The sequence below is a fragment of the Tympanuchus pallidicinctus genome, unplaced genomic scaffold (genome assembly GCF_026119805.1).
Source record: "Tympanuchus pallidicinctus isolate F22 unplaced genomic scaffold, pur_lepc_1.0 scaffold3, whole genome shotgun sequence".
In the NCBI taxonomy this organism is placed as follows: Eukaryota; Metazoa; Chordata; class Aves; order Galliformes; family Phasianidae; genus Tympanuchus; species Tympanuchus pallidicinctus.
The window spans coordinates 106,069,666-106,085,028 of record NW_026294747.1 but is presented as its reverse complement, the minus strand read 5'-3'; the positions used below and the strand labels follow the sequence as shown (position 1 = coordinate 106,085,028).

At 38.6% G+C, this 15,363-nt stretch overlaps 1 protein-coding gene across 10 annotated transcripts in view; it reads right to left on the bottom strand.

The window, feature by feature from the left end:
- Positions 1 to 15,363, bottom strand: part of PDE1C (phosphodiesterase 1C) — a 306,686-nt gene that overhangs the window by 99,776 nt on the left and 191,547 nt on the right. The window contains exon 1 of one of the 10 annotated variants that reach the window (XM_052692647.1): positions 3,777 to 3,853. The exons of the other annotated variants lie outside the window; for them this stretch is intronic. Within the exon in view, the coding sequence (XP_052548607.1) occupies positions 3,777 to 3,838 (62 nt within the window). The 5' untranslated portion in view covers positions 3,839 to 3,853. Of the gene's footprint in view, positions 1 to 3,776; positions 3,854 to 15,363 lie in introns of those variants that run through there. 10 annotated transcript variants of the gene reach the window in all.

Sequence of the window (15,363 nt, the reverse complement as noted above, 5' to 3'; positions counted from 1 at the left end):
ATAAGGTCTATTACTGTGCCCAGTCTGTTCCTGAATTTCTCAGGAGAGACTTAGCTTCGTTAATTCAAGAAGGAAGATCACTCCTATTGCCCGCAGAAATACAGACAAGTGCACAGCAAGAAAATTCATGACGCTTACAATTCTGTATGAGCAGCAAAGCAGCAGGAAAGCGACCGTTTCAAGTGCAAGCAGCAAATTCAACAGCCATCACCAGTAAAAGCATCACAATTTCAAATCTGAAATGGATCAACAAGTCAATTCCCTTGCCACTGGAGATATCTATATCATATTATCACTTCTAAAATCAGACCAACATGCATCTCTGTCTCAGGTGGATAGCTTTCCTCCCACAAATCCCATCAAAGCACTCTTCCAGAACATCACTGATGTGATGTGATTTCTTATCTAAATTTATTCATGACCATTTTATATGCACTATTCTTATTCCAACTCAAAGAAAACTTTACAGCACCAATAGCTAAGCACTGGATCAGTTGAGGAATGCCCATTTTCAGGGACTTTCAAAGCCCCACAGCACACTATCCTAAGCAGGTTAGTTGAACTCCAAAGCAAGTTAGACCAGCATTCAGTCAGCTGAGCTGACCCTGGAGGCGCCTTCCAATCCAACTGCTTTATTCTTAGATGATGATCTGTTGGTTTTTTGTTTAATCAGATCTATGCAGAAACTGATGCCTTTCGGATGGTAATTTGTTAGAACAGATTTTGTAGCATACCCAAAATTAAACCATTAAGAGTATCATCCAAATGCCATTCCCTCCTAAAGGCAGACAGGCACGGGACATCAATCACCTCACTAGGAACTTGTTCCAGAGTCTAACTACCCAATCAGTAAGAACTTTTTCTTAACATCCATCTAAACCTCCCCTCACGCAGCTTTGAGCCATTCCCACCTCCTCTCACTAGGTACCTGGGAGGAAAGATGATGACCTCCTTAGGAAATTGCACTTAGCAAGATTTTATTCCTGTCTCAGTAACATCAGGGCAAACACAGATGCGCCCCGAGAGAGGAGTCATCACTCCACCAAGCAATTCCTGTGGGCTTACAGAGCAGCTGTGAAGGGAAGGACACTGAAGGAGGTGAGGCGGTCACAGTAGGTCATACTAGGAGCCACTTATCCAAGGAAATGGGGGTAGGACAGAGAGCCCTGCAAGCTTAACACTGGGAGCATCATAATAAACACAAAAAGAAGAGATGGAACTCACACCGTGCTAATTAGGCTTTCAATGAATTAATTGATTTCCAACTACTGGAATACCTTAACAGTAAAAAATCTGAAGCAAAGCAGGTCCACTTTCTCAGTGCCCTGCACTACCAGAGCACCCAGCTCATTCAGAAGCACACCCACATTTTCCCTAGCCTTCATTTTGCCTTTGATACGCTTGAAGAAGCCTTTCTTATTGTTCTTATCTCCCTCACCAGGTTTAATTCTAAGTGGGCCTTAGCCTTCCTCATCTCATCCCTGCATGCTCTGACAATATTCCTATGCTCCTCCCAAGTGGCCAGTCCCTTTTCCACGCTCTGTAGATCATCTTCTTCCACTTGAACTTTTCCATTAGCTCCTTGCTCATCCACATGTGTCTCCTGCCATCTTTGCCTGATTTCTTACTCTCAGGAATGCACCTGCCTTGCACTTAGGAGAGGTACATCTCACCTCTGCTCTCTCTTTCCCAGAGGTAATGCTTACAGCCCACCCTACATATAACTGTGTTTGGCTGCAAATGATTACTCTGCCTTCAGCACCAAAAACACATCTGCTAGCTCTGTTTACCAGTTTATCTTGGTACTTATAGCCTAGCACAAATTATTTCTCTGGATCTTAAGAAAAAGACTGCAGATGCAATGTAACAGTCAGCCGAACTGTTCTAACTCTGTAACTGTTCATCACTAATCAAAACTTTGTTGCAACTCTTGTGCAGCATAATTGCATGTTTCAGCTACAGCACTTAAAGATACGACACCACTGAAGACAATAATTATGCTTTAGAAAAAGCATTCTTTCAATAATTCAGATCAACAAAAAATACCACATCTAAGGGCCTAGTTGCATTGCTTTAAAAATAATTACTATGATTTCATAGAAAACAAAAGGAGTTGTGTTTTGTTTTTTTTAAATGATCCATTAAAGCTGATATTGATTACTTAATGTAAATGAGCACATCGTTATGGTTATATTAATATCAGATTTTTTTTTTCCCTAAATCTGACATTTTGTCTAAATACCGAAAACAGCTTGGTGAAAAGGATTTTTTTTTTACTTCCTATGTACAGGTGGTCTTCAGATCAAGAAAGCACTTGAAATTGGTTTGTTACTAACTTTGGCAAATGGGATTGGGGGGGACCAGACTGCCTATCATCAGTGAAGATGACAGTTAAAAAATAGTTGGTTTTAGGCCAGGAAACTACGCACCAGTATTGCTCTCAGTTTAGTTCTCACCCAAACAGGCTATGAACTGTGAGTTTTCATTTACTGTTTGGGTTGGCAACATCAGGAATTGGAAAGTCTAGAAGTTGATTCAAAGATGGAATGAGCATTGCTGAGTCTGGTGGAGCCAAGATTCAGTCACACCATGCCTGAGACTTGGGGGCTGGGAACATGGATAGGAATTGGTGGTAACTTTCAAGTTGGTCTAACAATGGAAACATTTTATGTTCCAGAGCACAAGAAAAAAATGTCAACAAGGTCCATACAATTTTTGGTAGAGAATAAAACTTCTTATCTGCCTAAACACAATCACATGAAAAGAAATTCTGAACTGAAACAGATGTGTGCCTATTTGAGGCAGAAAAGAGTTAAAAGTACTTGCGCCTCCAGCTTTTTTTAACACTGATGTTATCCACAGACACAGCACAAATCAGAACAATTCTGCCACAAGCAACAAGCTTAAGATGGCAACTACAAAACTCCGTTAAGTTATTTTGCCTTGAAAAATGCCCTACAAACATGCATTACCCAGAGGAATTACATGCCCTATGTACTTGGCTTGTACATATTTTCTTTTACCCAAGCCATTCAATAGCTTTCATTACTGGTACATATGAGTTGGCTCACCACTACATGAGTGCCTCAAACATGATGATCTTTTTTGGTATTTTAAATATATTTTTATATTAAAATATTTATAAATTATATTAAATTATATAACATATAATAATTATCTTTTATATAAATTATATATTATACAATAATTATAAATATATTTTATATTTTAAATATAAGATTTTAAATATAAAGAGCTGGGATACCAGACCAGGCTGACTGGCTTGGTTTCCAGAAAAGAGGAAAAATCTAGACTAAACAAAAATTGAATAATCATCGCTCCAGAGCTTATTTATTAGGCTGACCATACTTTCCAACTATTGGATTTCAGAACAGGAGCAATCCACACATGCACACCTCCTACATACCTACTTCTAAATGGTCTAGGATTGTCAGTTGCAAATTTGAGTTTATTTGAACACAAAATTGCTTACTTACAGTTCCACGCTGTTTTTGTAATGCCTTGCTTTGTTATTTCACGCTAAGCAGCATTCAAACACCTCAATGATATGTCCCTGATAGGCTTACTTTATCCTGCTTTAAATGACATAAAACACAACTGTACTAACAAAATTTTGTCCTGATACTCGTAAGATATCCTTATGTCCCTGGTTAGACAAAGCAATAGGATGCTCAGAAAGAAATTTCCTTGTGAAGTTGAGCACATGCTAAAGCACTGAGAGAAAAATACATTAGCAGAGTAATGGCAAAGAGTACCTCCGTGGGCAATGAAATCTCATGTGCCTGTGGGACAGAGGAAATCCGCTCTTAATCTCCATGTTTGTCTGTCATGGTCTTTGAGGATTGACCCTGTAGAATAAAATTAAAAACTGGGACAGATAAACTCCTGTCTGATTTTCCTATCACATGGTCCCCTTATCCACCGTATTATCATTGCAGAGGGAAAATTATTTCAAACTCCACACTGAGGGTATCTACACAAACACTCCATGTCCTTTACAAGGCCTAGGAAACACATATTGTCAATCTTTCACTACATAAAAGTTTCAGTACGATGAAAAATTTGCTCGCAAGATCTTTGCTTCTTGTTTCCCAGCACACTCTTGCTCTTCAGCCTCTTCCAAGAAAATTCCACTTGTGTTTTCTGAAATCACTTATTAGCTTCATTTTTGCCTTCACTGTCAGTAGTTCACACCAAACCATTTTAGCTGGCTTTGCTGCACTTCAGGGAATAGCAATCAGAAATCTGTGGAAGGTTACGCTCTTTAGAGAACAAGTAAGAAGGTGGTACATGCCAAGTTGAAAAAAAAAACCTACATTAGAAACAATGGTTTAAACTGTAATAATACCATGGCCTCTCCTCATGCAAAAATTACCATAATATAGCCAACAATTTCTGATTGACGTTGACAAAGAAACGACCACAAAATGTGGTCACTGGAAACCAGGAAAGTCTTACATTACACTCACTTCTGCAATGGCACTAAGATGTAACACCTCCTCATTTCTAAGACTGTGCCTACCCTGCCTCTTCAAAACAAGTTCACCACAAAAACGTTGTTTTGTCTGTGTCCTGTGCTTCCTGAAGTTTGCTACGCTAACAAGGAAAGGGATTTATGCTACAGGTTAGACTATGTGCAGAGGTGACTGCCGCATCAGTGTCTAGCAGTTAACTCTTCACAAAACATCTGATGGCACCCCAAGAAAATGGTCATAGGGCCTTCACACATTCCCCAGCCCACAAACAAATACGCTAAATATGGATTAAACTTCTTTTTTTCCAAACTTAATTTACAAATTTAAAACTTTGCTAAGTGGAAATGACTGACAGACGTAAAGAGAGACTCTGAAGAGTTACCGTGTAATTCCTGAAAACAGTTGAGGAAGATGGAAGTATGGAAGGCGTACATCCTCATTCAAAACTGAAATCAACAGTGGGGTTTTCCTTCATTCAAAAAGTATGTTCAAGGACTCTCTGAAAACTTCCATATGAAAGTTTTATTCCTTCTAAGAATGCCACTCACGTTCCAAAAAATCCCACTGCATTAAAAAAATATATATTACCTCCTTCAAAAAGGGATTAGGATTTTGAATGCCTCCAATTTTTGGAAGATTTATCAATAAAGCAAGAGCATTAAAAAGGACAGCATGCTGAACTTCTAAGCCCTTAGAAGATATGGGGCACAAAACCTAAGCCTTACCAATTCAAGAGGAAGAAAAATTTATCTTTGGCTGGGACAAAAAAAAACAAAAACAACCTGCTAGATTTAATCACTTCTGTAGCAGTCAACATTTCTGCAGAGTGGGGTTCAACATGGATGTTAAAAATAAATGCTTATAGCTCCCAAGGAAAATGCATTTTGGTTTGATTCTCCCCATCATTTTATCTAGTACAATTTCCAAATACCTCTGGTCTGGATAATTAAGAGCAATATTTCACTGTAGGCGTGCAATATATCAGTAACTTGACAGAGAGAGCAAGTTATTTCATCAAGGAGGGTGGAAGCAAATTCCTCAGACATATATGTTACAGACTGTGTTGTGTCTTTCTTGAATTGCTAGGCTTGAATTTAAGTCTAGCCAAAGTTACTATTCAGGAAGACTTAGAAACTGGCATTTTATCTTCATACATAGAAGATGGACAACATGAGCAGAAAGAACTACGCCAAGCTGTAAGCAGCTAGTATATTATACACTGATAAAACACTTTCTGGAAGTTTGTAGTCAAATCACAGTGCTAAAGAAGGGAGATCATTTTCCTCTAAGACCCAGAAATCAAAATATGGTAGGAGAAAAGCTATATGGCTTTACAGATACTCAAATGAAAGACATTAGGCTAAGAATGGACATATAAATTTAACCAAAACAAAGCCAAAAATACCAGTACTTCTTTGCATTCTTCCAACATACAGCAGCTACTTCCCAAGATAATTTGTGTATCTTCACTAATAAGTGAAAACTAGGCTATAATGCTGGAGGATTTTTCCTTATGCTTAGAATAGTTTGATATAAATTAATCATTTTCTACAAAAAGGAAGTGATAAAAAAAAAAAAAAGGAAAGTTTTCATTTCAAATTAGGCTGTACCACCTGTTTCCAGAAATACTACAGAGAACTATAACAAAGATTTTAAATTTTCTATAATTGGAAATAATAATGAGCACAAGCAAGACAGCAAAAAACAGAACAGAATTAAAAACATAACTGGCATTCCTAACTTCTCAGTGTTCGGCTTCATGAAACGACTTTCAGCAATATTGTTTTATGCCTTATCCTAGATTATCTTTGCCTTAAAAGGTCAAAGCTGAAAACCAACTCTTTCCCCTCCCTTCAAAAACAATTTGGAGAACTCCAACCAACATGCTCCCTTGGAGAAAGGTGAAGGAAAGATGTAACAGAACACTTTTTCTGACAACTGCTGATGAGACTAAGTATGGAACCTCCGCTTATTCCTCTATCTTACATTTTCTACAGTTAAAAACCCTGGAGGATCCTAATCGCTTCCATTTCATTGCCAGGAAAGATCTCTCATTAATGGGTCCTCATATTACTCTAGCATTTTTTTCCTTAAACAAAAATGGTATCAGAGAGGTAGAATACATCTTTATTCCCAACCACAAAACCAGGCCATAGTTTTCTGACAAAGGAAATGCCATTTCTGGATCTCAAGAACAACGCATGGATGATAAAGTTTTCCCACAAACCAGAAAACTATCAGCTTCTTCTAAAATTAATAAATAATAACAAGATTTTCTGTAAATGAAGTATGAGATTATTTTCAAGTGTAGGAATTTACACCAGGCCTATACTGAATAAATAGCCACAAATACTATTCTCAGCCTGAAAGACTCCTTCAGCATGAAAGCTTTGGTATTCACCAATAAAATCCTATGTCTCCGATGTGAAAGAAAAGAATGAAGAAAAAAATTTTGGCACCAGTATTACCAAGGCACTGTTCTTAATGAGATCCATAAAATTGTACATTAAAAAGGCTTGGTTCTCTTAGTATCACGAGCTTTATTTGTGCTACTTTACTGACTAGCGAAAAGTTATTCCTGTTTCATTTCAGAGCGAGAGATGACTTTACAGTACATTGAACTACTCCCAGAACGCCTAAACATGGCTATAGAGCATCTTCAGTCACTTACAGAGAAGCACACTCTGTGTAGAGCATCTCATGAACACTACAGCTAAATTTCAAGTAAAAGGAGGAAGGTTTCTCCCATCACATTGTAGCCATCATTATAGGCTATGGAATTATATTGTGTTCACCTCCTTACGACTGTGCCTGTAGCTTTTATTTCCATTGCAATAACAATTTCACGTATCGCTGTGAGCTGTTACAGAACTCCTCTAGCTCAGTTTTTAAATGTTTGCTATGAAGCAAAAAGCAGTGGGGTCCATTTCACAGCATTATAGTAATTCACACTTCTAAACACACTCATTTTGCAGGAACAGAGGCACCCCTACAGTGAAACTGTGCCGTGGCCATCATGTTCGTAGATAGGAGTTTCACAGCTAATACAAATAGTTCTCAAGTCTTTCATGCTGTAATTTCTCTGATACTTGCAAAACTAAGAAAAATATTCCTTGGAGATCTTCAAAAGCCATCTGGATGTGGTACCAGGCACCCTGCACTGGGTGGCTTTCCTTGAGTGGAGGAGTTGGATCAAAAGATTGTCGGAGGTTATTTCCCACCTCAGCCATTCTATGATTCCTACAAACCAAGGGCTAGTGCAAACACAGCAGTACACCTACTACAAATACTTAATTCTGCCTGCAGAAGGTGGATAGGCTTTTAACTCTGTCTGTTCTAGCTAAAACAGTTACAACATACAGACATCTATAGTCAATGCTTTCAATGACAAGTAGAGAATGAAGTGCATATGAGGGAAGAGGATTCTTAACTCTCTCCACTAAGAATCTCACTTACGTGCCAAAGCTCAATGGGTTTATATGCTTTCTGTGTTTTTTAATCCTCCCTACTGCAACTGTGGATGTTTTCGTTATTGAGATAAGTGGATAATCCTTTTATCCCCTTTTTTCTTTTTTGGATCCCATTGAGCCTATGGGTTCTTGATTTCTTAACTCCATGATAGCATTAACCATTAGTTTTACATGCAATTAGCAAGTAACTCTTCCCCACAGCAAATTCATCATACATTTCAATTTAGGTAAAAAAAGATGTCACTACCATTTCAAATAAGGAGTCCCTTTAGTTTAAAAAAGATAGAAGAAATTCCACATGTCTTGAATTGAGTGTGAATCTCTGAAAATTTCACCTGTCCAGAAAAGTTTCACTAGTTCCATGCACCTTCCCAGGCACTTTGTTGCTCACTTACATGTCTCAAGAGTGTGCTTTTCAGCATCCTCCAAAAAGTGAATGCAACTTTCAAGCTGAAAGCATTGCCAAATTCTAGGCCTAAAACCATCTCAAATAACCAAGTGTCATCTCACTACTGATAAAGCTAAGGAGCAGGTCAGCTGAAGTTGTGCTTCAGCCCTGAATGGGGACTGTTAGAAAGATCTTCCATCTGAACCATCATCACAACACCTCCAGTCTTCACATCTCTCAGACATGCCTAATTGGCAAAGGCAACACTTGCACTGACTTTGGTCAGGGCAAAATGTACCACACTGCTTTACACACGTATATAATGACAGCTTTTAGTCCAGCTACTGTGGAGTTAAAACAGGAAACAGGAAAGACAGTCTTGCTGTTCTCTGACATTGCGAATAGAAGAACACCAATTGACATTTACAATCATCACTGCACACAAAAATCTTTGCAAACAGTGTGACTGCACTGATGTGAATAGGGTTTAAATTGCCCTGCAGAAACTTAACTCCTAGCGACAACTCAGATCCCACTTTAATTTTGGGATCAAGGATGACTTTCCAGGACCGACAGATGAACTACTTTCTCAGTTGGATAGGAAATACGGTACACAAATCTTTGGGGGGAGTTTGATAGCATTGCTTTCAGAGATACTTTTCAGAGCAAAGCAACTATCCTAAAGCCACCTGGCAAAGCTGCTATCAGGTTCTGCATCTTCCCTCCTTTAGTTTCCTATTCTAAAAAAACCTGTAATCACTACCACGTTTCACAAACTGATCCGACACAACTTAAATTTTGATTTTTAAATATGAAGAAAGGTTATCTTACTATGAAGGGAATGCTCACTAATTGAGCTTCTGACCTGAAACAAACAAGAACACAAATTCCTAACAGATTTGATTAGATTAGTAACTACAGCAAGCTTTTGCTAATAACTATGTTTAATGGAGCATGTTATCTTTAAGTCTTACTTACACACATCAATGAAACATCCATTAATGTACTTTCTAATGCCACCAGCAACCCTGCCAGCAGAGATGAAAACATGATAACTTCAAGGTCCCAAATACGTGAGGAAAAATTATTACGGAAAGCAAGAAGATGGAAAGGAGAGGAAAGAGAAGGCACTTGTAATTACCCAGTGGGCCTTAATTCCCAAGTTAACCCTGCTGCGTTTCATGGCTAATGCCACTTCATCTGCATGGGATATATTCCTCCCACCTAACTTCAGGTACTTCATGAATCTCCTGAATTGCGAGCCTTAACCTTAACACCACTCCAATGGAGAAAGATTTAAAACCCATGGGGTCTTTTATCTAGATAAAATGGGACTAAGAAGCCCCTACAAGTGCTTCTCTTCAAAAGCATCAATACATCCTTGACCTTTTGCCATTGGATAGACAATAAAACTCAGAATAGCAATTCTGGAACCTCTGCTGCAGCTATGAAAACAGAGAGACGCCTCCACAATCTAGCTCTGACATCAGCATCACTTTAAACACTGGAACAGAGAGTTCAGTTTTTAAAACCCTGCCCAAGTATTTGTTCCATTTCTTTGTGTTCCAAACCTGGTGATAAATGGTTTAATGTGGTTGAGACATATTTGGAAGTCACACCAGCCAATTTTGCGTGAACATACGCAGAAGACTGAATAGAACAGCTTCTGTTGTAAAGATTTAATGAGGTGATGCTGTAAAACCATGGACACTATGCAAAAGCTAGAAAAAGGACTGACTTGAGCTAGTGATAGAGCAAAATGTTATCACTTGTACTTAGCATTTTTTGAGGGGGCTGTGGGGGAAGAGGGGGCTAGGAAAATAGTCAGCTAGTGGAGCTGTTGCTTAATAAAGACAATCACAGGGATTAAGTTTTTCAACTCTTTGTTACAATAACAATATCACCCAGACAGCTAATGGGTCATTTTACTTGAACCCATGGATTATCAAAATATGGCTGAGAACTTCAAGGTCCTTTTCATTAACCAGGAAAATAACATAGGGAAGATCTTCCTTGTGTATATTCACTTACTCTTGCATTTTTATGTAACCTCAAAAAGAATGCTTATATATTCTTGTACTTACTGTCTGCCTCACTAAGTACATATTAGTTACGAGTACTTCAGATGAAGAAAATGATGAACAAAGCCATGATAACTTTTGATGCAGCACCTGGTGGACAACCCCGATGCCTTGAATAGAATGTCTGTGCAATTCATGTTCCAGCTAGGCTTTTAAACTACCCCGTAAGGAAAAGCTCCTCTTGTAGGCTCTGAGCAGCTCAAGGATTAGATGTGCTTTATGTTTTTAACAACTTGCTTTCCAGATATTAAATGGCTCTAAGGATTAGATGTATTTTGTTAAAACCAGCATGTCCCAGCTTTGAGCTGAAGTTATCCATAACATGAAACACTGTTTATTCCAAAAATCAGAGAACAGAAGGACACCACTGAAATCACCAGATTAAGACAAGCATGAGCACAGATTTAGCCCCTAGCATTTCTTTTTTCTTTCTCTAAATTCCATAGAAATATCTCCATTAAAGAGATTTTTTGCAGATTTCCCACTCAGTTTTGAAGTGCTGAACAAAAACCAACAGCCATTAAGGTACTAGTGGAAAAAATTCCATTTTTACTGCTGTTGGAGGCACCACGTCTCTATGTCAAGCAGTAAAGCAGGCTTACCACTAAGTGGCTCCATTTGCTTCCTGCTGCAGTTCCATTCCCTTGGCTGATTCACGAGTCCTTTCACCTTCCTGTGCTCTTTGGTGCCTGCTGACCCCAATCCAGCAGGGCGCATAGGCATGGAAACACAAAGCAGCCACTGGTTTCAATGAGGTAATTCTGGTGGGAGCCAGGAAAAGAGGGAGAGGTGGGAAGTGCAAAAGCAAAACTACAAGATCAAAGCTCTTAGTGTTTTCAGAGCAGCCCCTCACTAACTGCATCTTGTAGAGGCTGTTGGGGGAAAAAATGCCACTTTATTTTCAAAGCTCACTAAATAGCATTACGACCAGCACTGCACAAAGCAAGCACATCAGATAATGAACAGCCAGCTATACCATAACATACTGGTGAATGTGTTCAGGCTTATAGCAGAGCAATTGCACATGCTTTTTTATTTGCTTATCCAGCAAAACAGAGTCATCAGGTAAAAATCTAATTACAAATCCAAAAGTCCATTACTCAGATACTACAGCAGACTCTCCAATTACACAGCATAGGCTGTGAAGATGGTCTAAAGCTTCCTTAAAGACTCCTTAGGAATGCTGAACAGAAAGGCCAGGAAAACTGTAACAACTTTACTCATGAAATGATGCTTTGGGAATCTTTAGCAGCGAGCCAATAGATGTGGATATGAATATATTAGAGCAAGATTTCTAAAAAACGATCTTTAAAAGTCTCTTTTCTTCAAGTGTTAACCTGTTTCTCACACTTTAGTTCCAATGTTATCCCCCAGGAAAATGAAACAAAAGAAGGGATAATGCCTCTTTAAAAAAATAGTTATAAATTAATTAATCAAATTGCTCTAGAAATATTAATCTTGACAATGGTGTTATTAGGTAAGTGGACATACTAGGAACCTTCCTACCAATATGAAAAAGAGCAGGAAAAAAGAGGAGACAAAATAAGTGATTCGTCAAAAAGCCAAGACAGTGAATAATGTAAAGTTGGCATTTAAATTAAATTTTTAAATGACCAAATTTAATTGCTGCATCACAACTCTCTCCAGCTTCAAAAATCTATTTCCTAATTCACATCTCACTTATAATAATGATGAGAGTCAGGAATAATTTTGCAGATGTCAGTGAAGTACAGAGAACTAATGCGATCCAGGAATTTCCATCTGAGGAAAACAAAAAAACATTTGCTGCTGTTTCTGATGACAGAAGGAAGTCATTGAGAAAAAAAAAAAAAAACACACAGAAATATTCATGTAAACATAAGAATACAGAAATATTTTTTTAATTAAAGTTCTGATCAAACAGCAGGTGTGCTTATTGCTTGTTACAGCTAAAATAACCTTTATTAGCAAGATCATAAAGCCTATAGATTTTTTTTCTTTTTTTTTTTCTTTGCTAAATAGGCCTCTAGATGAGTCAATACTCTGTCTTTGCCTTGAAAGCTACAGGTTATTTGATAAATGGATCCAAACAGTCACCCAACCTCCACCCGCTGGGGAGCTGCCTGTGAAGCACCATGCACTCCTTGCATCAAGTGCTGTTTGGTGACAACTTCAGCATGAGGGAAGTACCACAAAAATCAAAGGAGACTGAAATAAAATTTAAAAAAAAAAAAACCATCAATTATTTCTGAAATTACATATCTGAATTTTTTTTTTTAATTCTGATGCATATCTATAAGAAAAAAAAAAAAAAGGTTGTCCAGTAGGTCATCAAAATAAAACAAAGGAAAGAATGGAGAAAACCACTCGTGAGAGCACGTGCACATTTATCATTTGAATACAAGGTGCTGAGGTGATTATCATCCAGAAAGACACAAGTCCTCCAGTCCAGGACTGACAAACAGCATGGCCTACCTGAGCCAGAAGCAATAGTGCATTATGAGCAGTGAGCACCCCTGGTTCTGGTGAGTCACGCAGAGGCAAATCCATAGGTTGGTATCCTCACATAAACCTTTCTTGCTGCAGCAGCAATGAGAGGTTGGAGATGCACCAAGCCTGCATTTCAGTGGCTGTGTCCTCCCCTCTCCTCAGGGCTCCACTGGAGCTTTGCAGCCACTGGGGTGGGGGACAAACAGGCGCCACGCACCGTGCTTGAGCGCTGCAGCCAGATCCTACCTTGATGCAATGTAACTTGACCTAAGACAGCAGGAGACCACAGGAGTGACCCCCTCAACATGGCCTTACATATTTTGTGGGGAGCATTTGAAGGCCCATTACTGAGGTAAATAACTCTGAAAATGGAAGGGATGTGATTCACCCAAGTCCACATAGATATCCAAGTGCACCAGTTGGATATGGAAGGCAAGCACATCTGTCCAAAAGTACATTTTTCTCACCTAATCACTAGAACCAAGAACCTTCTGAAAGAAAAAATTAGAGAAACCACCTATATTCAGGTAAGTAAGTTGTATTTTACTCCTGAACCCTCCAACTAGACTTGCTTATGTTCATGGTGTCCCAAGTCAGACATGTAGGCATATGCAATGTAAAACTGAATCTTCAGTTGGCCTTTTGCAGAGTCACTGCTAAATATGAGGGCAATTTCTTCCTCAAAAATGCATCTTTCACTAATTTATTCATTGTTATGGCCAACAAAACTGCACAACTTACATTTTGACAACTTTCCTAAGATCTTATCACTGCTACTGTCCCCAGACAAGCTGTCTGTTTGCTGCATCTCATCTTACCTGGCCTTTAGGTAGCCTCCCAACAGTCTCAATTCAGTACTCAAAGCAAAAACAGTAATACACCAAGTTCCATAATTCAGTGATTTGCAAGATTTGCACATACTATGCCATTTGTATTTTATTTAGGAATCGTGGTTTCTCGTAAGTGTACATCTTGTCAGAGTGATGATTAGATGAATGACTGCATTTATGCTCAATTCACTGACACCTCTTCATCTAGACATGACCTCGTGCTGCTAGTGAAAGGAAAATTCAGCTTAAAAATTTGTGTAGCAAAACAAAGAAAAACTGCTTTCCTGTTGCATTTTTCTTTTCTCCCACACACATACCCAACTGTTCCATTTCAAGGAAAAAACTACTTCTCCCTTAGAAGTATCTATGGCATGTCAACAATAGGCATTCAGGTATTTGTGCACATACCACTGCTAACATTTCTACTACAGATCATCTCTGAATTTTTCTTGAAAGGTGCAACAAGCCTATTTTAAAGATGGATTTAATTCAAGGGGTATTCCATGTTTTAAATGGAGGAAATATCTCCCTCCAAATCACTATTATCTCTAAAGCTAGAAAAAACGATGGTGTCCACTATAAATAGAATACATAGGATGCTCTGAAAGTAATGCCTCCTATTATTTCCATGGAAACTACAATGGATACAAAGACTACAATAGCACTGTTGGACAGAGAAAATTCTCAGCTACAAAACACTACTTTTCAATAGAGTGACCACTATTAGCTATGCATTTTCACACACCACAAACAAAAGCCTCCATGCCACACTTGTAAAAACCCACACCAGCAGAGGTATGACTCACTATTGTCATCACCACTGCTGAAATGCACCACCCACCACCTCACACTGCTTACATCCACTGTTTGGTCTCCACAAACGTTCTGCCAACACTGATCAATGTCAACAGGTGCATTTTTTTTCCTACATGGAGAAATTCAATGACACATCTACGTGTACTTCCATGTCAGATGCCATTTGATCAGACTGCCCCTCTACTGCCATCTGTCACATGGCAACAAAATGGAATGGAATAATGGTAGGAAAATTCAACTTTTGCCCAGCCATAACAACTCCATCCATCTTTGATGTCGTGGGCCAATGTAATGCAATAGGAGGCATTGCTTTTGGAGCAGTCCTATATAAAAGTTCATCACAGAATAGTAACAAAATTCAACAGAAACACATCAGACTTTCACAAGCAGACCTTTTTATGTTCTTCAAAACTGATTTCCAGTACAATCAATCAAGACTGATTGGGCCAAGAGCACTAGGACTAAGCAAACAGCTTCTTTGATGGCAAGGAGATCATGATCCCATTGAGTCTCACTGACACAAAGCAGAGATCCTGCAATTCATATGAACCAATTTAATTTGACTTGAACAATTACATTAAGCTTTCTAAAGCTTAAACAAAAAAATGCAAACAACAATAACAAGAACATTCTGCCTTCCTGCTTCATCCTGCACTTAAAGAAAATGGAGAGAAGGTTGCAAGTAGAGCTCTTCATATGTTTGGTTTTTTGGTTTTTTTTTTCCCCTCCAGTCTGGCAACAAGAAAGAAATACCAGAATTCTCAGGTCAAGGCTTCAGTGTCCTTATCAGCTCACAGGTCAACAAAGTTGATA